At 41.0% G+C, this 26176-nt stretch overlaps 1 protein-coding gene across 2 annotated transcripts in view; it reads left to right on the forward strand.

Moving 5' to 3' along the window:
* The window catches only part of Pcsk5 (proprotein convertase subtilisin/kexin type 5), a 424235-nt gene that overhangs the window by 246982 nt on the left and 151077 nt on the right, over positions 1 to 26176 (forward strand). For both annotated transcript variants that reach the window (XM_052188627.1, XM_052188618.1), the window contains exons 11-15: positions 5796 to 5913; positions 6823 to 7011; positions 15457 to 15593; positions 20307 to 20450; positions 25715 to 25817. In XM_052188627.1, coding sequence (XP_052044587.1) covers positions 5796 to 5913; positions 6823 to 7011; positions 15457 to 15593; positions 20307 to 20450; positions 25715 to 25817 — 691 coding nt within the window. The remainder of the gene's footprint in view (positions 1 to 5795; positions 5914 to 6822; positions 7012 to 15456; positions 15594 to 20306; positions 20451 to 25714; positions 25818 to 26176) is intronic.

A 26176-nucleotide genomic window follows, 5' to 3' on the forward strand; every position in this document is an offset into this window, starting at 1 on the left:
AGTACATGGAAGTCAACATCCAAATAGTCATGTCAGCCATGTTCTACACCTTAGTGATTATGCTCAGAGTAATAAGCATAACCTTGGTTCAGGTTGCCAAGTGATGGATAGCAAGAGATGGGAGCTCTGTACCACTCCTCAACAGCAGCTCTTAGTCTGTCCAAGATGATAAATTTCCCAGGGCACCAAACTTTTGATTTTCAAGTCAAGCTAGAAGCCAGGCATGGTAGTTCATGCCTTCAGTCACAACACTTGGGATGCAGAGGCAGAGAAGCAAGATTTCTTAGTTCATTGCCACCCTGGTCTACAGAACAAGTTCAGGGACAGTCAGGGCAACACAGAGAAACCCTATCTCAAAATGAAATAGGAGAAGGAAGAGGAGAAGGAGGAAGAAGAGGAGGAAGCAGAAAAAGAGGGAGAGAGGGAGAGAAGAAGGGAGGGAGGGAGAGAGGAAGAGAGGGGGGGGGAGAGAAGTCAAGATATTCCTGAGCCAACCTGGACACTTAATCCCTTTGGACCTCTGTCTGGAGAGAGTCCTGTCAGGCTTCACTGGAAAAATGACAGCTAGACCTTCCTGTTAGGTTTCTTCCTGCTAGATTTCAAAGGCTCTCAGGGATAGATGCTACTCACTCTATTTGCATGATCCTTCAGTCACAGGCAAACTATTACATCTCTTCCAGGCTCCTTATTGAGTGCCTGTGTGTTGGATGCTTACTGTGTTTTTGGCACTGGATAGCACAAAGAGTTTTACACATCTGACAGCTGGTAGCAGAAAGGCCCTCAATCACTTTAGGGAGCTCAAGAACTTACAAAAAAAATATTTTTCAAAAAAAAATGCTGTGCCTCTTGAGCACAGAAACTTCCTTTACTTTACCTCCCCGATGAGCTTGCTAGCTTTCTTTAAAACCTGGTTTTGTAGAGTGCTAGCTAAAGCCATTGCTTAAATTAACAGTATCTGCTTTCAAATCACATGGTTACTCACTCGTGTGCTCAGTGATTAGCTTCTCTCAGCACTTCTGGGTCTCATCAGAAAATGGAAATACACCTGCCAGAGAGTCTTATCAATCTTCCTGCCTTCTCTTTGTCTGTCTGGCTGTTTCAAGCCAATAAACTTTTAGATAACTCTGAATCAAAACTCATTAAGCTTCCAGAACTAGACAATGTCACTTTTGCAAGCTGAGTTGCTTGTGAGAGGTCTTTTTATGAATTCTCCATTGCTAACTTACACATCCAAAGGCATAAATAGGCACACAGCCCGAAGAGACACATTTAAGTGATATGCAATGTTCAGGCCCCACCTCCCCAATATACTGAATCAGAGCAGGCCCTTCCTCATGCTACTAAAAAGAAGAATTTTTTTTCCTGAAATAAACTCAGGCAGTTTTGCTCCAAGATCATTAAGGATTTTATACACATGCCTTGTTCCCTCACTATCTTTATAATAATTGTTTTTTGAATTTTAACTATTGTTGTGTTGGAAGTGGATTTTTGCTCACTCTCCTCACAGGCATAGAAGTTTCTGGCTGGAATCCCTAATCGTATTAATAATAATACCCTGCTTACAAAAGTTTTGCTTCTTGCACAGAATGAGTCCTACTTGATCTTGTGAAATTTTCAGGCTTAAGTTTTGTTCAGAGTTTGCCATGAGGTACATAATTAATAAGTATCCTTTAGCAATGGAGTATCCCTGCCACAGCCAGATGTTTGCATAGTACCTTTGCCACCACGGTAATTGCGTGAACTGTGTGCCTTGACTCTTAAGTAAATTTCAAACACTATTGATGACTTCACAAAAGTTAAAGGGGAAGAAACAAAGTTCTGTATTTCCATTGCAATTTTCTAATACACTTACCTGTTACTGGTGAGTTGCTAACTTTCTATCTGTTCTATTCCTTCATCCCATAAGTATTTATATAAACAATATACCCTGTCACTGCTGGAAAAGTTAGGCCCTGTGTTTTGTGGCAGTGGAGATGGGCAGGCAAGTGAAAACGTGACTCACATATTTTAAAAAAAATCAGCACTTCTGAATTTGAGGTGATTTTGAGTGTGAAACTTTTACATTATATTTTAAAAATCATTATTGTTTCCAAGCTGCTCGGTGTTATTTCCCCTCCTAACACCACATTTTTAAACAGCTTATCTGTCCAGTACATTCACTGTCTAATTATTTCCTCATTGGTATTTATCAACAAAACAAATAATGGCCTACCAAGCTGCACAGAGTTGATGTATTGCCAACAAGACAAATTAACAGATAAAAAGAATTAACATCATATTTTTCTTCAGTTGTGTGTCACTTTCGTAGACAATTCTGAGTATTTTGAAATACTAAGTCTCCATTACTAACTGAACAGCTTCCGTGGGTCTATTCTAGTTTCCACATTGCTTGACTCTAGTCTAATTTTCTGTTTGTTTTTCTGTTGAGCTCCCCAGCCTCTTTCTTTACATCTGTCTTAAATGCTGTCATGAACAGAACATGTCCCTAGAAGGTAGGAATGGGATTGGAAGAAGAAACGAACATATAGCCATTCATAATGACTCAAGGTGCTTCCTACCTAACCCATGAGGCTGCCTAACATGCAGGAAGTATAGGTGATATTTGATGACCCTTGTTGTTATTATATGTGCTCTAGTGGATGTTAGCTGGACAGGTTTAGGGCGGTAGCATACAGAGGAGCATGGTAAACATCGCTGAACTAGATTCAAGTGATCCTGGATAGAACTGTCCAAGGGGTCGAAGTGACCTTCCAGAGCCATTACTCTCCTTGACATCCTCCCCTTCAGACCCTCCACATGCCAATCAAACCTTCGGTCTTTTTCAGTCTTATTACTGAACTGAAATAAAAATGATAAATTGTGCTAGTTTAAAACCAGAAATATAGGGAATACTTGGCAGGGGTGGAAAACTTACCACAGCACTGTTGATAAAAATTCAGCTTCCACAGGAGAAAAAAATTACTTAAGGTTATGTGTAATAAAAGGATATTGGGCATGTGGGCAATGGTTAAATAAGGGGAAGGGGAATTCACAAAAGATCTCTTTTCAAAAAACTCTTGTTGATGAGCACGTAATAGTAACTGTCCATATTTATAAGAAGAGTGTAGTGTTTTAGTACATACATGGAGTATGAACCAAACCAGGGTAATTTAGACTTTTTATCTCCTTGGCATCTCTATGCTCAGAGAGTCAGCTCACCCCCTTATAAATCATAGCATGGGTTAGTATAAACTGTGTCTTCTGACCATGGACTAGAAGACCAGAATGAAACTCTCCTGTTAGCTGTTTTACCAACCGTTCTCTGTCCTTCTTGCCCTCCGTCTTCACATGCATTCCCATTTGGTATCTTTCTTATATTTGATGTTCCTCTTCCTTTTTTTAATAACTTTATATAACATGATCAAACTGAAACAAAGTATCAGTATTATTCATAGGAGTTACCCGTTTGGTTGAGGTTACTAATGACTTCATTTGTTTATTTATATTCTTTCCTTGGTATACTTAAGATATTTTACAATCAACTTACTTTTTAATGAAGAAAAACCTTGTAAGAAAAATTCATAAATAATAAAAGTTGTAAACATATGTTTTCTTGCCATGACAAGGTAGATTTGATTTTATATATTTGGTATAGCCTATCTGGCTTAGGACCTGATTACAAAATAATGTGTGGAGTTTTTTTCACCTGAGAATTGTATAATACTACTCAATGAGCCATGACAGATTACATTGTGATATCCTAAAACAAGGAAATTGTGATTAAAATATTTCATTTTGTGTTAGGTCTCAAACTCAGGACAAATGGCTGAGGTGCCTATTTACCATATCAAAGTGGATCTGGCCCCCTGCCAAGTTCTCCCATCATCCTTCAGGCTCAACCTCTCCAGGGCCCTTCTGGCTGGCATGTCCCATAACTCACTCTACAGCCCAGAGTTGGGGCTGGACTGTTCTTCTTCCAACTGCCTTGCCCTATATAATCCAGCTGTTTTGGTTTCCTGGTCTTTTTGTCTATTCTCTTGACCAGTCTCTTGGTTGGCAGCTACTTTCCCCTCTCCCCTGCCCAACCTGGCCTCACATGGCTTGGGGTCACGTCCACTCTGGATTCTCCCAGCTGTCCCTGCCTCTGGTTATGCTCTCTGTTTTGTCTACAGTAAACCTTCTCCTCCACCGTACCTAGGAACATCCATGTCCTCTCAGCCTTTACTTCTTGTTTTAACTCATCTTGTTTGCTAAGTATTATATGATTATCAAACAGCATGAATCAAACTATCACTAAGTTTGGGAGCATCAGTCCACTCCCTCCATTAACCATTTTATAATGAAGCCGCAGCATAAGGACACATAATAGCTGATGAGTTAACTATCAGGTGTCAGTGATATGGCTTTAAAGCACTCTGCATTGTGCAGTGCCTGCCACACAGAAACCCCAAGGGATAGAGGATGGGCAGAGGGATCACGGGATGGAAAGTAGACAGAGCAGAAAGGCAGGTGGGTTCACAAGTTATAGGACAGCAAAGAAGACTGCTGGACATTGCTGGTTGGATTTCAATGAAACTTGACTTTTTATTGATCCCAGAACACTTCAGGAAGTAGAAGAATCAACTAGATGTTTGGGAGTGCAGAGAGTAGACAAAAGAGGAATAAAGAAATTTAGATCAAGGGCTTTATATAGATAAAGTCAGTAAGGTTTTCACCACACACTGGAACAGAGGGGCTTCCGTGGAGTAAAGTCTCAACGAGGAAGTTGCTTTCAAATTTGCACAGCATGGTATCCTAAAGAGTTATGAATTTAAGCAACACGTAGACATAGGCAGGTATGGGAACTTTTTCGTAGAATAGTTAATGCAATAATAAAATATTTTAGGAAAAGTCAGAAGTTTAACTTTGTGTTGATGATAAACATATGACTGTGGCTTAAATCAAAATGGGGAGTTTACATATTCTACGGGGATTTTAAAGTATTTTTAGAAGGAATTGAATGTGTAGCTGCACCATCATTAAAATAATTCTGTATTTAACTGACATTTCAGAGACAGTTGCTTCAAATTCATCTCTAGTCATCTTAGATCAGATTATATTCTAATTGAAAACTAATGGATTCTGTGACAAGAAGCTGGTATAAAAGTCTAAAAACCTCCGAATATTTTATGCATATAATTTAATGAATTTTTATATGCTAAAAGAAAGGTAATAAGTTATGCCTTTGGGGGTATTTAACCTAATTACTAGATATGTCAGAAAGTTGATATTTCTTACCTGTGAGTTCTACCTACTCTGAGAAATTATATACATTATCATTTTTCTTTAATACTATTAGTAATCTTAGCTCATAAAATCAATGATGTTCTCATTTTTAATTCAAATGGTTTAATACAAATAGGTCTTGGATCCAAAGAGTATAGGTTGTAATCAAGCTTGGCCACTTAATCACTGGTCTGTTTAGAGAAGCGTCTCTCTGTATCTTGGTTCCTTCATCCATGAGAGATGACAGAATCAAACCAGCATCTTTGGATTGTCCAGAAGGGATAAATATAAAACCTAGACTAGTGTCTAACATGTAGGAACAATACACACATGATCATCATATTGCTAGTAATGTTGCATAATTAATGAATGATGCACACTGACCTTATTGTCTTGCTATGAGCATTGTCTTGCTATGAGCATCTGTAGACAGATGGACAGGATCCCCTAAGTTATGGCTAGGGTCTCTGTTGAAGGGCAGAGTGAGTCAGTGTGGGTAGCAATGGTAAATCTAGCCATAGTAAAACTGACCTCCCTCTTGCCTTCCACAGTGAGCCATCTCTATGGATTTGGACTGATGGATGCGGAAGCCATGGTGATGGAGGCAGAGAAGTGGACAACTGTTCCTCAGCAGCACGTGTGTGTGGAAAGCACGGACCGACAAATCAAGTAATGCTTGCTGCCTAGCCACAACCTGACAAACCCCAAAACGAGGCCCGAGCAACCGCTAAAAATCACAGAAGCTAGATGCTTCTATCTGCTGCTTCTTTCTCGTGTAGCTATAAACTTGAGACAGAATGTTATACCCAAAGATCCTTCAAAGGGAAGTGTCCCTTCCAAGGGAAGCCCTGTACTCATGGGCTGTTCTACATTTCCTATTATCAATGCCCTTGTTTACTGAAGCAAGACTCTTCCAGATCTTTATGTTCCTCGAACTGAACCACATACTATGTAGTTGTCCAAAGAGTATGGTAAGATAGATAGCAAATCCAATTGCCGATCCCTGAGAGTCATGGGGCCTGTTCTCCAGTGTTAGCTGCACACACTTGGAGACTGTATTTGCAGTGTTTGCACAGCAGTATGTGAAGTTGTTCCCGGGCGCTTGATCCAAAGAACAGCATTCACCTCAGTGGCCTTTCTAGAGTTCTTAGCTTTCTTGTGAGAAACCTCTTTGTCTGGAAAACTTTGTGAACTGTATTTGTGGTTTGTGACAAACATAGAGCCCGATAATCCTGGAGGAAATGTGTTAGTAAGCAAAACGAAAATAGGATAAAGTTATGGTTTGGTTTGGTTTTTAAATTTCCCCCATTTATCTCTTTCATGGAACAGAGTGAGAAAGCAAAAAATAAAGGGGTGGGGAAGTTAATCAGTATTTATTTACCTAGCACTTATTACAGACCAATAGCACTTGGCTCCCCGTCTCCTCTCTCCTTGCATCTTTCCCTCTAAATGACCCAGTTGAGTGTCTGGCACTGCTGTCTCCTAATATCCAGTGTCTTGTGCTCTCATTACAAGCCAGGAGGCCTACTGTTCTTGACCACGTATTTTGTTCAGACTCCATACTCTCTCTCCTGCCAGGACCATTCGCCCCAACAGTGCAGTGCGCTCCATCTACAAAGCCTCAGGCTGCTCGGATAATCCCAACCATCACGTCAACTACCTGGAGCATGTAGTTGTGCGTATTACCATCACACACCCACGGAGGGGAGACCTGGCCATCTATCTGACCTCACCCTCAGGAACCAGATCCCAGCTTTTGGCCAACAGGTACAATCAGGACCTCTCCCTACCAGGGTGGGAACCACAGCTATACTTGCTATTCTTTGAGGTAGATTAAAAAAAAAAAATAGCGGCTCTTTATTTCTATCCTGGGAACTAATTGAATGGCCCTTGAATGCCTCACTTTCTTAGTATCTAAGTAGGGTGAGACGCTGCCTCGTATTTGTAGACATGGGAGGGTGGTGTTGGGTACTAAGAGGGTTCTGCAGAAAGGTTAAAGGCCAGTTCTTTATTCTAAAAAGGAATTGCAGAGCACTCGGGGAAAGAGACAGTGGGACATTGTGGACGGGAAGGAGTGGGACATACACTCTGAGATCTTCACGGTCTTCCCATTTCTGTGTTTGGACTCCCTATGTCCTTCTCCTAAACCAGGGGGGAGGGGTTCCGCTGAGGGGATTAAGACCTTAATGATGATTTGAAGTTTTGCCTGAACAGGTATGCAGGTGGAAAGGGATGTGAGGATTCCACTTTGTCAGAGCCTGAGGCACTCCCTTCTTACCCTCCCCCTTCTGAACAAAAGGGCCTCAGCTGCTGCCCACAAGCTAATTGGCCTACCTGCTTCAGGCCAACAAACAATGCATGATTAATGGAGGTCTAAATCACTGTTATAAAGCCAGGGGAGGCCTTGCTTGCTTCTCTCTCTCTTTCTCTCTCTCTCTCTCTCTCTCTCTCTCTCTCTCTCTCTCTCTCTCTCTCTCTCTCTCATTTCTTTGTCATTATTCATCTGAGTTTAACTGGAGAGAGTATCCTGGTGAAATGCTATGGAACTCGAAGTCAGGCTTCACACGCCTGCCTCTATGTCCTGAGTTCACCCCTCCCTTGCAGGAAGCCGCCCTCTCTGCCACCGCTTGCTAGGAAAACTCAGTCCCCTCCTCTGGGTTCTAACTGCACTTTACCATCTATTATTGACATCCCACTAAAGGAATTCAGCGAGGAAACATGCCAGCTGATGGGCTACGGATGCTGTCACAGGCATCTGGTGACCTACAGGGTCACTGGCTTCAGGGCACACACGTGTTCACCCACAGCCCACATCTGCTTTGCTGTTTGCAAAGTGCTGAGAGCAAGAAGACCCCAGAGCTTGCATCCTTGGCCTGCCCTTAGCTTCACTTCAGCCTCCCCCACTCAGGTTTGCAGCCATATCTTAACCTGAAGCATCTTAAGGGATTGCTCGCTCCATCTCCTTCTGAGTCTGAAGATGTGTTTCATCAGAAAGCAGTAGTAACACTGGAGAGAGTTGGAGGCAGGGAGAATTGCCAAAGATGTGATGAGATGCAGGAGCCTACAGCTCCCTCATAGTATTTTTCCGAGTAGCTGGCCCTTTAAATGTGAAATAGTTGCATAGCTGGACCTGGTCCCAAGGCCACACACACACAGCATCTCCCAGTCTTGTGCTTGACCCAGGGAGTATCCCTCCTACCTAGGAAGCTTAAGAAAGGTGGTTTCTTCTGACATTCTTTTCCTCTGACATGGTCCAAGGGCTTCATTTTATTACAGGAAACCAGTCTTCAATATCTCTTTGTTTCTGACTCAGTGGCAGGGATACCTTGTGACTGCCAATGTGGCCCTAAGTCAACACTCAGTCCTGGCTCAGGAATCAACGAGCTGAGAGGTGGGGACAGGACAGGACACAAGACACAGAGTGGAGAGGAATGAAGAAAAGCCCTGCTGTGCCCTGGTATCTTTCATATTGGTCTCCAAGACAGTTGTTCACCTTGAGGAACGGATGAACATGGTGGGATTTAGAAGGAGTCTGTGCCCAGGATTATTCCTAAGAGAGGGGAACAGTTGCTATTCCTGACATTCAGCCTGCCTTTTGAAGAGTGAAGATTCTAAGCTGAGTATGGTGCTACCTGCCTGTAACACCAGCTCTTGCAAGGCTGAGACCAGAGGATTGTGAGTTCAAAGCCAACCTGAGCTACAAAGCACAAACCTGTCAGAGAAAGAAAGGAAGGAAGGAAGGAAGGAAGGAAGGAAGGAAGGAAGGAAGGAAGGGAGGGAGGGAGGGAGGGAGGGAGGGAGGGAGGGAGGGAGGGAGGAAGGAAGGAAGGAAAGAAGGAAAGAAAGAAAGAAAGAAAGAAGGAAAGAAAGAAAGAAAGAAAGAAAGAAAGAAAGAAAGAAAGAAAGAAAGAAAGAAAGAAAGAAAGAAAGAAAGAGAAAAGAAAGAGGAGGGTTGGCAAGATGGCTCAGTGGTTAAGATGGCTCAGTGGCAAGATGGCCCTGTTTGCTCTTCCAGAGGTCTTGAGTTCAATTCCCAGCATGGTGGCTTATACCCCTCCATAATGAGATCTGGTGCCCTCTTCTGCCCTGCAGGATACATGCAGACAGAACGCTGTCTACATAATAAATGAATACATAATATTTCTACATAATAAATAAATAATAAATAAATCTTTTAAAAAGGAAAAGAAAGAAAGAAAGAGAAAGAGAGAGAAAGAAAGAAAGCATCTAAATTTCTAAAGAGCAAAGATCATAGTTTAAAAAGAAGGAATTAAACTTTTAAAGCAAAGTTCCTCTAGCAAGGCGGTTAGCGTTCACACATTCCCCACTGGTAGCAGAGGTGTTGTCTATCCTCACCCTGTCTGCATGCTGACTAGCCTGGATGCCACTGTGGGAAACTCCCCATGGACTTTTTCAGTCTTGTTTGGTTTGGTTTGGTTCTTGAGACATGGCCTTACTGTGTAGTCCTGGCTGACCTGGAAGTTGCTGTGTAGACCAGGCTGGCCTCGAACTCACAGATCTACCTGATCCAGAGTGCTGAGATTAAAGGCATGAGCCACTAGGTCTTAACACCTACCACAGAAGCAAAAGTTCTAGCCCCTCTTAGACCCAGGGCTCTCTCCAGGTTGTTGTCCTGTGCCACCTCCGTCAGGCTTTCATTTTCCTTAACATTTCTCAGAGGAATTTCCTTATAATTGTTTATCCATGGACCACTGCAGTTCCCGGACCGTCTTGTTTCGACAAAGTGCTGTACATGGCGGTTACATCTGTGTGGGCTGTCTGGAGCTCCTCAGCGGGTCCCTGTCCCCACTGATGGGCAGCGCCTGTGGAGAACAGCTGTTGGGAGGAGAGTGGTTTATCCAAGCTGGCTGCAGGTGCTAAGTGCTGGAGGGCACTCAGCAGGTTCAGAACTCTAGGCCAGTTTGAGCTTCGTGCCCCATTAGCCCAGAAAGCCGGTGTCCCTGGCAAGCCACTGCAGTGATTTACTGGGTTAGAGCTGCGGGTCACCAGAACTTTCCTGGAGTGAACAAATGACCATTTCTTGTCCTATTTCTTCCTCCTCAGCCCTCCCTGCCTTTTGGCCAATGTTCCCTGACTATCCAAAAGCTGAACTGATTTCAGAGCACGTGCCTTGCTCCAGGGAGACTCTGGAGGTCAGACAGGTCAGGGTGGGGAGAGCTGCTGGGTCTGGAGTCCTTTGAAAACTCTTCGATGAGAGAACTTTCAAACGCTGTGTACAAAGTTTCCAAACAAAATCTTGTCTCACCGAATTCTTTCATCAGCTCTATTTGTTAGAATTGTGAACACCTCCCCTCCAAAGCTTCCCCGAGCCCCATCCCTTCCTTAGCTTAATTGTCTTGGCTCTCTGTTCCAGTGTTTGGCCTCAGAATGAAAGCTGAAACTTCACCTCCCTTCCTAAATTTGATTATGGAAACGTATTTCTGCTTCTGATTATAGTCTCAAGTAGAGAGAAGTTACACTTTGTAGTCTGAAAAACCCAATAATTGTGTAAAATGTAGTAATTATGCCTCAGTCACGTTTGTCACTGCCGTCCCTAAATGTTCAGTGGGAAACTATTGTCCCTGTCAGACAGCATGGAGTATTAATGCATTTGTGGGTTGCAGTAAAAACACTAGGCTTGCAATGATCCGGCTGCCGTCACTGAGAAGAAGCCTTGGGTTTACACAGAACTAGCTTTCTCTTGCCTTTGCTGATGTCTGTGTTTGAATCTAGAGAAGTAAATTTCTTCACAAAATAGGTGCACTACCAACTGCCTCACACAAGCTTGGTGCAAGAATTGAATAAGCTAATGCACAGTAAACCCTTACCTCAGGGCCTGGTATGTAAGCATTTAGGAAGTGGTATCCCACTTACACAGTGTCTCTCAAAACATTCAGCCAGAGGCTTTATCAAACACAGATGCCTGAGCTCTGCTCACCAGTTCTTACTCCATGGTTCTCGGGTGAGGTCTGAGGAGCCCCATTTCTAGTCAGCTAACTGAGATTAGAGCTGCCTACCCAGAGACCACACCTCAACCTCAATTTAAAAGATCTCCCAGATTTTGTTTTGTATTACAAAATATCTTATATGTGGTATTGTCCCGGATGCTGTGCAAGTAATTTACAAAGATGTTTATAATGCAAAACAGAGTCCTGCATAAAAGCCATATACTCCAGTAATGAAGGCAATCTTTTGCAAGAGGATTACAAAACCAGATGTGTTTGGCAGTTAATGAAAGACTCCATAATATGCCTGTTGAAGCTTTACATTTAAGGGATAAAAGTTTCTTTTAGATAGTCTAAACCTCTCTAGAATCAATACCATAGCATTTCTTTTTAAAAGAATTTTTTTTAGTTATTTTGTGTGTGTATGTGCACATGAAAATAGGAGTCCATGGAAGCCAGAGGTTTTAGATTCCTTGAAACTAAAGTTAAAAGTGACTGTAAGCTGCCCAGGATGGGTGCTGGCACCTAACTCAGGTCCTCTAGGGGAGCAGAGATGAAGTGTTCTTAACCACCGAACCAGCTGTCCAGCCCCCAAAACACTTGAAGGAAGAAAAGGAAGGAACCAAGTAATATGTTTAAATACCCAATATCATAAACAGTCTATTATAGTTGAGCTCAGTGAGGGCTTGGAGCCATCAATAAGTTCTACCCTAAACTGTGAGGAAGCACTTACAGAGGAAAAGAAAAGAAAAAGGCCTCCCAAGAGCATAGGCTAATGTCAGACCAGAGTGATAAATACTGTTTGAATAGTAGACAGTGGTTCTGAAATTAAAACCATTTGCAGTCTTCGAAATAATTATAACACATGGATGCCAATGCTTATAAAGTGCCTTGTTATTTAGCTGCCACACCTTCTTGGAAGCACGCTGTAGCCGTGATATATTGACTAGACTCTTAAGTGAAAGGAGGGGGGAAATCTTGTGCTAATTATATGAGTTATTTCCTGATTGCTACACATAATGGCAGGCTCTTCTAACAGGCTTCATCCAAGGTAATTAGTTTGAAAAACACTCCCGAGCATAGGGTTGGGGCACCGTCTTAATAAGTGGGTGTAATTTGTGCCAGTTGCACCTCTTATTTCACCGAGCCCACAATTAGGAAGTCAGTCTTGGCAGAAGTGACTTCTCTACAGCAGAAGTGGATCTGGACCTGGTGATAATCTACTCTGGCTTTTAGCGTCCTGGTTCTGCTTTATTAACTTGTCACTGACAATGTCGGTGTGTCATCTGTGTCTGCTGCTAGCACAGCACAGGTGTGCAAAGTGGACATTAGATTTCTTTCTCAGCTGGTTATAGGAAAGCCCCTGATTTAGAATCTCTGTAATAGAGAGACTGAGTTTTGCACCTGATTTATCTTATGAACAAATTTATTCCCTGCAATACCAAACTAACCTATAAGCTGCATTAACTTTTCCTGTCTTAGAGAAAGAAAGAAGTGCAGTTTTGATTACAGTGTTAAAACATAAAAATTATCAAACTATTGAATCAAAATCAGAACATGGAATTTGCATGTCCCCGTTTTAACTACTGTTGTTCACGAAGGCCCAGGTGAGACTAGAAATGCACATGCCCGGTTAGCTGACACAACAGTCCTTGTCCTGTCTCTGTCCCCATCAAGTCTCAGCAGAATGTCAACTCGTGTCTCCCTGCATTTTCATTCCTCAAATCACATGACATCAATGAACACCTAAACTCTTTGAAAAGTGAAGAGACCAGGAAACCGTAGCCATATATGCATAGACAAAGCAAAAGCATATCTCAACTGTGAAACGGTTATTTGAATTGATAGTACATGTATCTCTACTTGGTATGAAATCTTTGTTCCAAATAGGATCTAAAAATGATTGGCAGCAAAGGATTGATTCCAGAGATGGACCAGAAAGGACCACAGAGAAGAAATCCAGGACCTGCCAATCCAGCTGGCTAGTAATTGACTCCTGAACAATTAAAAGTTGACTCGGATTTTGGAAACAAGATAATGGCCTCTAATCTCCTGTGCAAGTTTTGATTTAAGGCTGTGAGCCAAATGTCCTGTCTAAACTGTTGGAGAACAGTTTTCATGTTCATTCTTAGAGGCATATTCTGAAATAGCCTAGAACTGTGGTGCCTTCAAATCACGTAGTAAGCTCCACAGATCAGAGTTCAGGTTAGGGAAGGAGTCCTTCTAACTGGTTTTTCTTCTCCATCTAGTCCCTTTGATAGCCTCTGACATAACTCCCAGTCCCTGCCTCAAAGTTGGTGCCTTTCAATGACTTACAAACATCCCACTCTTAACAGTGTAAGTCAATCACACAATGGCCCCAAAAGTTCTTGGTGATGTCTAGTTTCAAGCTATCAATTTGTGAAATGAGCCTGTCGTTCAGTGGGTTGTGGGATCTCCATTAACTGCACCATTTGTATTTTACTGTGAGTCACTTACTACGGGAGACAGCTCTTGCTTAGAAGACACCAGCAAAGAAACCAAGCACAGTATTTGATGTGGGCCCTGTTGAGATGCTAACCAGCTCTCTGCTCAGAGAGCTAAACTTCATAGGTCACTTATGGGTACTTTAGACAAAGACAGCTTTGCATGCAAGTTAGGCTTAAGAGTGATTGCTAGCCATTCATTGCAATAGAGAATGCATATTTACATACTCCCAAGAACTATCCTCTAGTAAGGGGCCCCATTGACCTTTGTTTCCTTCCAGCTTTCTGAAATTAGTCATTGACTGTGAAATAGTTGAAGAACACTGCTTGATTTCCCTTTTCTTTCTTGCAAAAGCATAGAAACATGTAGTTGCGATTTTACCGTCTGTTGCCTTTCTCAGGAATATTGCTAAGTTAGCCACTTAGCTCCCCACATGATCCAAATGACTGACACTGGAAACTGCAGCTGTGGAAAACAGCTGCCATTTTGGAGGGAATTACAAACCCAGTGACAAGTTGTATTTTTTTCTAAATCAGGTTTCTAACATTAGTCCTGAAGGAGATGGGTGCAGTTCTTGTTGGTTTTCTGGAAATACACATTTTCGGCAGAGAAGATCTGCATAGCCACTGATTTAATTGGGAAACAGAAAGTAAGCAAGGAGAGAAAAATATGACCATACACCTTCTAGGACTTCAGAAGGCTTCAGTCAGACAGCATGTAGTCTTTGTGTCTGGCTTCTTTGTGTCAAGTGGTGTTTGGGAAATTTGTCTGAGCATGTCATACTTTGTTTATCTACCAGTTTATGGGGTAAACTGTATGGAGGACTCAGAAGTTCAGAGCACTTGTTCTCCAATCAGAAAGACTAGAATTGGGATCCCAGAAACCATGTATCAAGCCAAATATCCCAGCAATGCCTATATCCCCAGCTCCAAGATACATAGAGACAGGAGGATCACGGGCTTTCTGACTTCCAGTGTAGCTGTGAAAATTTCAAGTGCAGGCTCAGGAGGGTGTCCTGCCTCAAAAGGAATAGGCAGAGAGCAAGGGAAGCAAGCACAAACTCCTGTCCTCCGTGTACATGCACTCTCATACAAACATGTGCACACACTTACACGGACCATAGGTAAATAAATAAACCTGCTGGTTGGTGGTCATTGAAATTTACGTGCTTTTTTTAAAAGAACTTTTTAATTTTCTGAATATGCATGTGTTCCTGCATGTACAGGTTTATGTCCACCACATGCAGGTAGATGTCTCTAGAGGCCAGATGAGGACCCCTGGAACTAAAATTAAAGGCATATGGTGCTAGGGACCTAACCTGAGTCCAGCCATTTGACAGGTTTTGACAATTATGAACATTTGTATGGAGTTCTTTCTGTGGGCTTATGTTTTTCAGTTCAGTTGGATAAATGTCTAGAAAAAGGGTGGTTGAAATTTAGGTTTAGTGTTCTTTGAACTTTATTGGAAATCTAAAGCTGTTTTCCAGAATTTGGGCACCCACCCCAAAATGCTCTCCATGCCCCCGGTATAAGAGACCAGAATTGCTCTACACATTCACCTCTTTACTGTCAGTCTTGTGGATAAAGGGTTAGCCTATTTTCCTGGTCCCTAAATAGCTAACTTCTTCGTTGTAGAATAATGATGCTCTATGTGGGCCTGGCCACTGGTGATGTCTAAGACAAAAGACAAGTTAGTGTGCAAACATGGATGCTGATGAATACACCCTACTAATCATGCTTTTGGCTCTCCGCTCAGCAGATTTTAATTAATACATGCCAAAAATAATCTTATGATTTTTCAGGCTATTTGATCATTCCATGGAAGGGTTTAAGAACTGGGAGTTCATGACCATTCATTGCTGGGGAGAACGGGCTGCTGGGGACTGGGTCCTAGAAGTTTATGATACTCCATCTCAGCTGAGGAACTTCAAGACTCCAGGTGAGAAGTTGGTTCAAATTAACCCATTTGTGTTGGGAAAGAAAATGGTTACCTATATTTGAGCAAAAGAATTCTCCATCAGTTGCCTTACTTTGGTTGGTTTTGTTATAACAACAGTCTGATCCTCTGCTTCATAAAGAAGAACTTTTTTTATGTCACTGTTCTGGAAGTTCCTTTAGCAGTGTACTCTCAGCAGAAATCATTCACCCTTGCAGGATCTACTCGCTGAGAGACCATCATTAATGTATTAATGGAGCTGGGGCCCCTATAGGCTGCCTACCTTCCAGTAGGCCCTGCCTCTTAAAGTTTCACTACCCCAACTGCACTGTGCTGTGTGTACAGCAGGCCTTCAGCACATAAACCCCTGAGGGACAAGTCACACTGCCTGACGGCACTTCTGAATCAGTATCACCATTCTGTGTGATTCATTTCATACATGCTTTAAATTATCTGCACATCTTCCATCCTCAAGGTAGGGCAGCAAATGGGATAATTTGAAAATATGGAATAAAGAATAAACATTTAGGTATGAATAAGAGACAAATGTCTCAGAACTGCATCTGGCCCACTTCCTGTAGTTTGTGAAAGCCACACTTGTTCACGTGCAGTGCTTGAACTGCATTATAGGCACATTCATTCACAAACAGAGTTAGGTTATTTCCTTTCCTTTGCTACTTTTCTTGCTTGCTTTTTTGTTTGTTTCTAAAATTTTCGTTTTCATAAAAAAAAAAACAAAAACAAAAAACAACAACAACAACAAAAAAAAAAACAGTGAGCTTAGGCTGAACCAACTAATAAGGTTACTTCCAAAGCAGGCAAATGATGGTATTCTACCCTGCATGAACCTAAGAACCAAGGAAAATGAAACTCTTCTTGATGTATAGTATGAAAATAATGATAGCAACGAGTTTCTGGCCCTCTAAGAATTCATAGCGCACCACATTCGCTAACCCTCTTCATGTCCATATAAGAAAATGCACATACAATGGAAGATTGCATTGCCCACAATAGAGCCCTGGGCAGTTATTTGACTCAGAAATGAGTCAACTTACTAATAAGATTACAGCTTCCCACCCACCCACAGACCCCTCTGCAGATGTCAGCAGTGATATCTTTGGTGCTCTGTCCATTTGCAGAAGGCTCAGACCTCAGAGACACTTCAGGACTTATATCCAACTCCAGCCATGTCCTGACTCAGAATAGATTCACCCAGACTATCCATGATTGTAACTCACATTCAGTGAGCTGCATAAAGCAGAGGGGGTTCTCAGGAGAATTTGGGGATGACAGTCAGGCTCACCAGCACTTTGCCTGCCTATTGAAGAAGGTTATTTGTTCCAGGAATCCATTTTGACCATTATGTTTTATATATATTTCTCCTAAATTATTTGGTGAATACAGCTCAGTAGTGCCATGTGGGCTCAAAGACTCCCCTAAGCAGGGAGGCCAAAACCCATCCAGATGTGAAGCTAGCGAGATGGCTTAGCAGCTAAGAGTGCCACTGTACAATTGTAAAGTCCTGACTTTAGATCCTAACACCCACATAACAAGCTGGGTATCCTGGCACATACCTGTAACCTCAGGAATAAATCTCCCCCCCCCCCCAAGGAGAAGCAGAAACAGGAAGATGATTGGTGTTTGGTGATTGAGTGAGCATGATCCCTGGGTTCAAAGTTAGATCCTACGCCCATGGAATAGGTGCAGAGTGACAGAAGCGATCACACAGCACTCCTTGTGATTGCTGCTGTGGTACCTACAAGTAAATAAAATACTTTTTTAAAGTTTTTTGTTAAAAAAAAAATGAAAATGTCTCCCTTCCTCTCAGCATGCTATCTGAATACAATAGTGATCAGTTTTATCCAGAGATCAAATGTTTGTTCAACAGACCCAAGGTTGCTATTAGAGAGACACCGCCCCCCCAAACCACAGTTCTAGACACTTAGGTTTAGACCTAGTCCACTTGGTTCCGTGGGCCCTCTCTTCCTTTCTTCTTCCTCCTCCTCAGTGTTCCTGCCATGGAATACATAAAATTTAGAAACGAGAGTAGCAGAGTGAATGGGTTGTGCTCCTCCAGCTCACTGCAGCTCCCAGATGTCATCAGTACGTGTCACTCCAGGCCCTTAGGTGTCAAGAGAGTCTGTAGAAACAAGTGTGGGCCATGTGGCAGTGGTGTATCAAAGAGAAGTGTGGAGACACAGGGCATGTTGCCTGTAGAGAAGAACTTGAGGTAATTTTAAACTAAGCAAACTACCTGTGTTCTTTATCATCCACAGGCATAAGTAATTCTTCATCCAAAGGGCTCCCAGCCCAGGCTCCCATTCATGTAGTCACTATAAGCAAGAGTCTGGTAAAGACTGCGAGCCCTTCTGCCCTGGAGGAGTTAAGAGGCTCTCCAGAGGCTCCTTTGGTGTCTATGTTAAAAGCTTTCTGAAGTAGCTCAGATCTGTTTTGGCTTCTCCTTACACAGTTAGCTCTCTATGTCTCTGTGTTCCAATTGTTCCATATCCACAGATTCAGTCAAACCTATATCAAAAAAATATTTTGGAAAAGATTGCATTTATTGTCCATCCACTGGCTTTTAATTCCCTAAACAATACAGTATGATGATGATTTAACTTTTTTTGGTAATAGGAGTAACCCAGAAATGATTTGAAGTACACAGGTAGATATCAAATTTTCTAAGTTCTAAGCAAATTTTCTATAAAGGATGTGAGCGCCTGTGGTTTTTCTATTCGTAAATGTTGGAACCAATTCCTCACAGATGCTGAGGGACAACTGTATTATGTAAACATTCACTTTAACCATAGTCAAAACCAACCAGTTAGATATGTTCCTTATATGCCTTATTGCTTTAATAAAACTATATGGTCTTTTATAGCCTTCTTCCCATTCTTTCCTGTTAAGGTTGGTTACATCTTTGATGAAGGACTTTTCCATTTACAAGCATATTTGTCCATAATTATGACCTTGTTTCTATCACACAAAGTCCCATGGTTTATTTCTCTGTAACTGGTGAGGGATTTCTCTAGCTGGTGAAATTTTTATTGGATGTGTAGAATTTTCCTAACCAGACATACAAAATCTAGAGGTTCCTGGTGCCACACTAAGTTTAGATTTGTGTATTTTTTCCCTCCATTTAAAAAATAAATGCATATTAAGTGCTTAGTTGAATGAGCCATATAGCTGTAATCCCAGCACTCAGGGACTACAGTAGGAGTATAGGAGGGAGAGGGGAACTACAGACTATAATCCTATTGGAATGTCCTTAATAGTGGTCCCCAGACAATGGATATTCACCTTTGAGGCAACCAACATTTTGAAAGAGTTCATGGGGTAAATTCTTAGATCCAGATGTTTACAGGTGGTGGAGAAATGAGATGAGCTGACATCCTTGTCCTGTGTACTCCATTAGAATTCTAGTGGTGTCCTGTGGAAAGGACGATTTCTCCATCACTGCTACATCCAGGTCTTCCAGTAAATCACCCATATCCTGTAGCCATTCTCTTACTACCACTAAGCTGTAGCCTTCAGCTTGTGAGAGGAGTGGCCATTAACAAAGAAAAGGGAACCAAGAGCAAGCTGCACACAAAACAACTCTACTAGCTCAACACATAGATCCAAAGCACTGAGTGTATCCCAGAATTATTGATGGATCTGAACTTACGGTGGCTTAGCTACAAAGGTTTAGACTTGGGGCTGGCAAGATGTCTCAGTTGATAAAGGTGCTTGCTATCAAGACTGACTATCTGAGTTCAATCCCCAGAATCCCCATGGTGAAAGGAAAATGCTATCTCCCACAAAGTGTCCTTTGACCTCCGTACATACACATACACATCTGTAGTTAATTAATTAATGAAACAAAGATGCTTTTATTTTTAAGAGATTACTTAAAGATCACATAAATAAAATGCATTCAGAAAAATATTAGTTTTATTATATTTTTCTAAGCTAATAATGTGTGACTTTTCCTTCAGGAAGGCGAAGAAGTCTCCATTCAATTCTAGATGATGCACCCATAGTAGACCAAAAAAACAGTTTCTCCCAGATCTAGCTTGATGAAGCATGGAGTTTATCAGGGTAACTTATAGGACATGCATGAGGGGCCACCTATAGCCCACACTATATGGGAAAAGGTTCTGCAGTGATGTCGTTTATTATCCATGGCTATGGATTTATGACTCAGTATCCATCTTGAGGAACTCAATTATTTTTTTGTTGATTTTAAATCATTTCCATTTAAGTAGCCAAGTATACCTAGTGGCTCTTGTATCAGACACCACTGTTTTTAGAATCATATATGTACCAATACTGACTACTGATTCTAGATTTAGAAGGCACAAGTCATTGTTTTTTTTTCTTACTAACAGATCAAAAACATCTAAAAAGCTCATGAAATACCTTAGTACCAAGAACAAAACCTCCTGCAGACAGCTAGTCTTCTCTTAAATAGTTATAATTTGCAATCCATCCCTCGATCCCGTGGTCTGAAGTAGGTTTACATCCCAGTCTTCCTATTGTCAGCGCTCAGAGAATGTGTGGCATGTGAACTGGGAAATCCTTATTTCTGCAAACAGTAGAAATGACCATTTCTTAAGATTCCTATCAGCCTTCCCACCATTCCACTGGTGCTTGTCCCTGATGATATGGACTGCTTTAAGAAAGCTAAGGGGCTAAGAGAGATTTTCTGGTCACTCTCTGTTACTGTTTCTCAAGGCAAATTGAAAGAATGGTCCTTGGTCCTCTATGGCACATCCGTTCAGCCATATTCCCCAACCAACGAGTTTCCCAAAGTGGAACGCTTCCGCTACAGCCGAGTGGAAGAGCCCACAGACGACTATGGTGCTGAAGATTATGCAGGTGAGGTGGACATAACTTTACAAAGGTGGGGCATGTTCCTGGCATGTAAAAGTCATATGATGTAATTGCTATAAAGTATACTTTCAAAGATGTGATATAATAGCCAGCATCTCTCCATAGTTTGGAATATATTCTTCCTCTCCCAAAATATTTGTGTGTATCCTAATTAGTTTACTATAAATTCATATATTTAAGTGGCTGTATGGGCTGTCTACAAAGATAGCCCATTCTGTGACTATAGGATGATGTACAGGATGATCTGTAATTTTAGATACAAATTGCTTAGAATTATACACTGCTTTGAACAGGTTTGAAGAAACAGATTTTCTGCCTTTTCATATGTATTTTGAGGGTTTGCTAGAGAGACAGAACATGCAGAATGAATATATATATAATGAATATTATATATAATGAATATAATATATGTACATAGAGAGAGTGAAGAAAGAGGGAGGGAGAGAAGGAAGGAGGAAAAAAGAAAGGGAATTTATTAGAATGGCTTATGGGCTGTGGTCTAGCTAGTCCAATAATGGCTGCCTATGACTGGAAGGTCCTAGAATGCAGTACTTGTTCAGTTCATGAGGCAGGAGTCTCAGATGGTCTTGAGTATTTGCTGCAATCCCAAAGAAGGCTCAGAAACCAGTAAAGGAACAGACTTGCCAAAGAGAGCAAGAGCAAGCTTCCTTCTTCCATATCCTTTATATAGGCTTCCCCCAGAAGGTGTTCCAATTAAAAGTGAGTCTCCCCACCTCAAAAGATCTGGATTACAAGTGTATCCTCTGACTTCAGAAAATCCAAACTAAAATGGAACTTCCTACTTTGAATGATTTTATTAAGAAAACAATCCCTCACAGGTGTACCCAGCCACATGGGTTTTAGTTCACTCCAGATGTAGTCAAGTTGACAACCAAGAATAGTCGATGTAGCATAGATCTCCAGTTATTTCTTCAGGTAGAGTTTTGTTCTGAGATTCCTGCTACAAAGCGGGTAATCTGTTTGAGGATGTGGAAGCCTCTGTCATGCAGAACTCCAGACAACCATTCAAGGCTACACAGGTCAGCTCCAGGTACTAACAGGTCTCATTCTTGCCAGCTGTGACTGGAAAGAAGAAAAGAGAATATTTTTAAATGTTTGTGGCTTTAGGTGCTAGTAAGCCTAAAATTATCTTCTCTGTAGTTCTTGAGATTCAATGCCACATGCTTTGCCCATTTTCCATTCAAGGTTATAGTCTCTGTAAGACTTCAGTAACTTGCTACTCTTCACGTTGTCTCATAGCTCTCGAAAACATACCCTAGGTATCCCATTCCAAAGGTGACTTTTAATATGAGTTGTTTCACAGAAATCACTAATAGAGGATGTGGTCTGTCATATATATATACATATGTGTGTGTGTGTGTATCTGTGTATATATAACATTAAATATATTCATATATAACATTTCAATCAGCTATTTGCAGAAATCTTATCCTTTAATATCAGCTAAATGTCCACATGCTTTGCCTTAGCAATCACTTTAGTTTTCTCTGATTGGCTGTTTCCATCTGGATTGCTTTGCTTTGCTTTGGTGTATATAGGGCATGTTGAAACTGATTTTATTTGCCAAACAAATATATGTAGTTGACTGAGCAGTTGCCCCTTTCATCAACTCTGATGCTTTCTTTACAACAATATAATGAGTTCTTATATCAAGGTCTGCAAATCCACTATTCCTAAGTCATTAACATGATAATTTGGAAACCAAGATTACCTGCTATCCTGTCTTTTTCAATATCAGTTCTATGAGGTTTTTTCTTTTTTCTTTTTTTTCCTCGTTCTCTTCCTTCTCTTCTCTCCTCCTGTCCTACCTTGCTTTCTGTTGCTATGGTGAAATGAACAGCAACTTGGGGAGAAAAGGCTTTATTTCCGTTTGTAGTTTACAGCCCTCTGAGAAGGGAAGTGGGGGCAGGAACTGGAGCTAGGGAGAAACCCCTCCCAGGCCTGCTCTCCAGGGCGCTCTCAGCTAGTTTTCTCATACACCTCAGACCTAATCAATCAAGAAAATGTTACATGATATTTCCACGGGCCAATCATGTTTAAGCAACTTCTCAACTGAGGTTCGCTCTTCCCAGATAACTCTGCTAGGTCAAGTTGACAAAAATAAAATAAGTCCCCTCCCCTCCCCCTTCTCTCCTCTCTTCTATGCTGAGGGCCTGGCACATCTGACTTGTATCCTGCCTTCAGCCCCTGTGGGCTATTTCAATATCTGTCCAACTTCTACTTCCAATTTTTACAAAGATCTTTGATCTGTTCTTCAAGTGAAGCTTCAAATGGCTAAAGTTGCATTTTCGTTTGCCATTTGAACATAATTGGAATTTACACAGTCTCATGGGAAGACTTGTTTGGTTTTTCATTAGTCTTTCCCTATAAAACAGAACATGCCTCATTTTACTGAAATTCTTTAACTTGGTGTAATTTTCTTCTTATTGTTTGTTAGACTTTGTTAATTTGGGGCTTGTTACCCTTGTCATACAAAGTACCCCATTAGGAGCTCGATTGCCCCACTGCATTTTTATCTTATATCTGAGCATGGTACCACGTTTCTCTTATTTATATGTTTAAAGTCAATTTTCTAAAATTGTTTATTTACTTTTTTCAGGCAACCAGTTCCAGGGGCATCCTGCCCTTTTGAAATATGCTGTATAACATTATTTGCCAAAGTTTTGCCTAATGGAGAAGTGTTTATAAATAGAAATTTAATGTATTTTTAAACAAGAAATATTTTGTTCCTGTAGTTTAGAGATTCTTCTCTTGACATTGAGATAAATATGTTTTATTAAACACTTGATCAGAACATCTGAAATGTTCACTAGGTTCTTCTGAGGTAAATAGGTAATATACTGAAGTCAATAACATGCTTGGAGAATTAAGACCAAATGAGATAACCAGAACTAGATTGTGTCAGATATGGTCCCATCTTGTTTTGCTTTGAGCTTGTCATGTTACTGTTTATATTATAACTAGAAACCATGTTATCTTCTGTGACAGGAGAAAGTATATCCAAAGTCATAAATCGAACATGATTTATGTAAATCACTATAGTGATAGGCCTATAGTGATTTACATAAATCTATAGTAAATAAGCCATTACGCTTTCTTGTATCACAATTTTGACAATTTCAAATTCAAATTTGGTAATATTAAAATCCTGAACACAATAATACTCCCTCATCTCTTTTCTGATTACATTTCTAAACCATTGATGTTGACACTTGTAAGAGAACAAAGACAATTTTATGTCACCCTTATCTTGAAATTCACAACACCAGATTGTGTCTGGGACAAATTAAGATTATAAAAAACAAAGAGCATCACATGTGAACTTGTCATACTGAGCCCATTGGCATATGTCACAAATACACATTTGTAGGGTTTTTTAACGTATAAAATATCATCTAGAGAAATTTTGGGGTACCTGTGACTCCTTTTCTGTGGGAGAGTGTGTGCCAGTGTGTGTGTGACCTTTTGTAGAGGCCAATCTGACTGGAGCACAGGTGACCATTTCACTGAATCTCAAAGCTTTGATACCCACAGCTGCCTTAACTCACAACACAGTCATCCATCCCTCACCTGATACACAGTGGTAGATGGCTGAACTGTTCCAAATTGTACTAGCTGTGAAATTTAATTTGGAAATCAATTTAAGGCTCTTGGGGAAAAAGAAATAAAGAGTGTTGTCAAGTGACTCTCGCAATTAATCAGGAACGCCTTCAAGCTCTCAGCATTTAAAACCACTTATTCCATTCAGACCATGAAGACATTTCAAATACACAATCTGCTTCCTTTGGACAGATCTGGACCAGACCTCTGCATGTTTCTGGATCCCAACTTTACATGCTGGGCAAGCCATTGTAACTCTTTGAAACTTGGGCGCTCATCCATAACTACTACATCTTTTTCCATGTCCTTCTACCTGAGTTCTAGCATTTATGTTTGTGTGATGTCAATAAATAGAGAACCTAGTTCTATAATGACTACAAGAGACATTAGGAGGTTCATCAGTAAAGTTTCTTGAATAGTACAAGTAGAATTCAAGCCCTTCTGATTCCCTTCAGCTACATTTTCACATATTTCAGGAAATCATTTATTGGTATTTAAAAGTCAAAAATGTCTTGATGGGAAGGGGCTTAAAAATTACAAGTCCAGATTTTTTAAAAGTTGGAGCTTGGAAATAAAGAAGTAATAGCTTCCTGGAGTTCTGCATGCCGTTACAATGCTCTACATTGGCCACAGCACAACCCACCCCACGGTCGTAGTTTGCTTACTGTGAATTGTTTCTCATATAATACCAAAGAAAACAGAACTTGAGGACCTTCATCCCAAGTGTGGATATCTTAAATCTAGTTTGCAGGTTTGAATGTATATGCTATTTCTTTTGTTGAGCTGTCCATTGACCTACGTATAGGACACAGATTTAAATATATCCGTGCGTGTATCATCTGCTTTGTGTTTCAAGACTAGAGGCTGATGAATTTGTGCCATATACTACAGTGATATTTCATGATGCCTGTAATATTTCAGAGACACTCAGTGGTTTTAATGATCTTAAACAAGACGTATCATCTGCTCTAGGTATTGAGTAATAAAGTTTTATTTCTTTTTTGTCAACAGTGTAACTTCTTATTTTTCAGCAAATACGATATATTTTCTTGTTAGGTATAGTAACTACAGTCATTTTTTCTTGATTAATTGCAAGAGTCATTTGACAACGCTATTTATTTCTCTTTCCCCAAGAGCCTTAAATTGATTTCCAAATTAAATTTCACAGCTAGTATAATTTGGAACAGCTCAGCCATCTACCACTGTATACCAGGAAAGGGATGGATGACTGTGTTGTGTGAGTTAAGACATCTGTGGGTATCACAGTCTTTGATACACATTTTGTGTATTAAAATTTGTGATTTTGGTATCACAGTCATTTTACTTAAGGTGACTTTGTTCACTTGAATCTCAAATGTTTGCTGTCACTCTCAGGGCCCCAAGGCTACCATGCATATTCTGAAGATCAGGCTGTGCCTATACTTTATATTTTTGACTCTTCAGCAATTCATGTTTTGCCTTCAATCAAGAGTATATGTATACAGTCTTGGGCTTTTAGCTACATTGGCCGTCTCAAAGAAATTACTGTGGCTTGGTGGCAAGCAGCTAAAAAGTCTCATTCGATTTCAAGATAAAATTGACTTACTGGGATCATTTTTTTTTCCAACTTTGAATCTCTTCTTGAAAAGGTCCTTGTGACCCCGAATGCAGTGAGGTTGGATGTGATGGTCCGGGACCAGATCACTGCAGTGACTGTTTACATTACTACTACAAGCTGAAAAATAACACCAGGTAAGAGACGAGCCTTGCTCTCACACTTTCCATAAGCATGTCCCGTGCGCTCCAGCATTCTTGTGGGGCCAATCACAAAGACGATGCCTGGATGGCACTGTGTTCCCAGGTTACCCTACAAGCTCTAAGAAAAGATGTTCCTGCTGTCGGCACATGACAATCCTGTCATTTACCAGGGTAAAAACCATACTGATTTACATAGTACTGTGCTGCTCTTCCATCTTCCTGCACAAGAGGAAGCTTTACCAGACAGATGTGGTCCTTTTGATTTGATGTTGGCATCCCAGTTGAAAACTAACTTTAAGGCCACAGGTAGCTGCCTGCTTTTCTGTAAAAATGCTGAGCTGTGAGTGCAAATA

This window comes from Apodemus sylvaticus, chromosome 1, assembly GCF_947179515.1.
Source record: "Apodemus sylvaticus chromosome 1, mApoSyl1.1, whole genome shotgun sequence".
In the NCBI taxonomy this organism is placed as follows: domain Eukaryota; kingdom Metazoa; phylum Chordata; class Mammalia; order Rodentia; family Muridae; genus Apodemus; species Apodemus sylvaticus.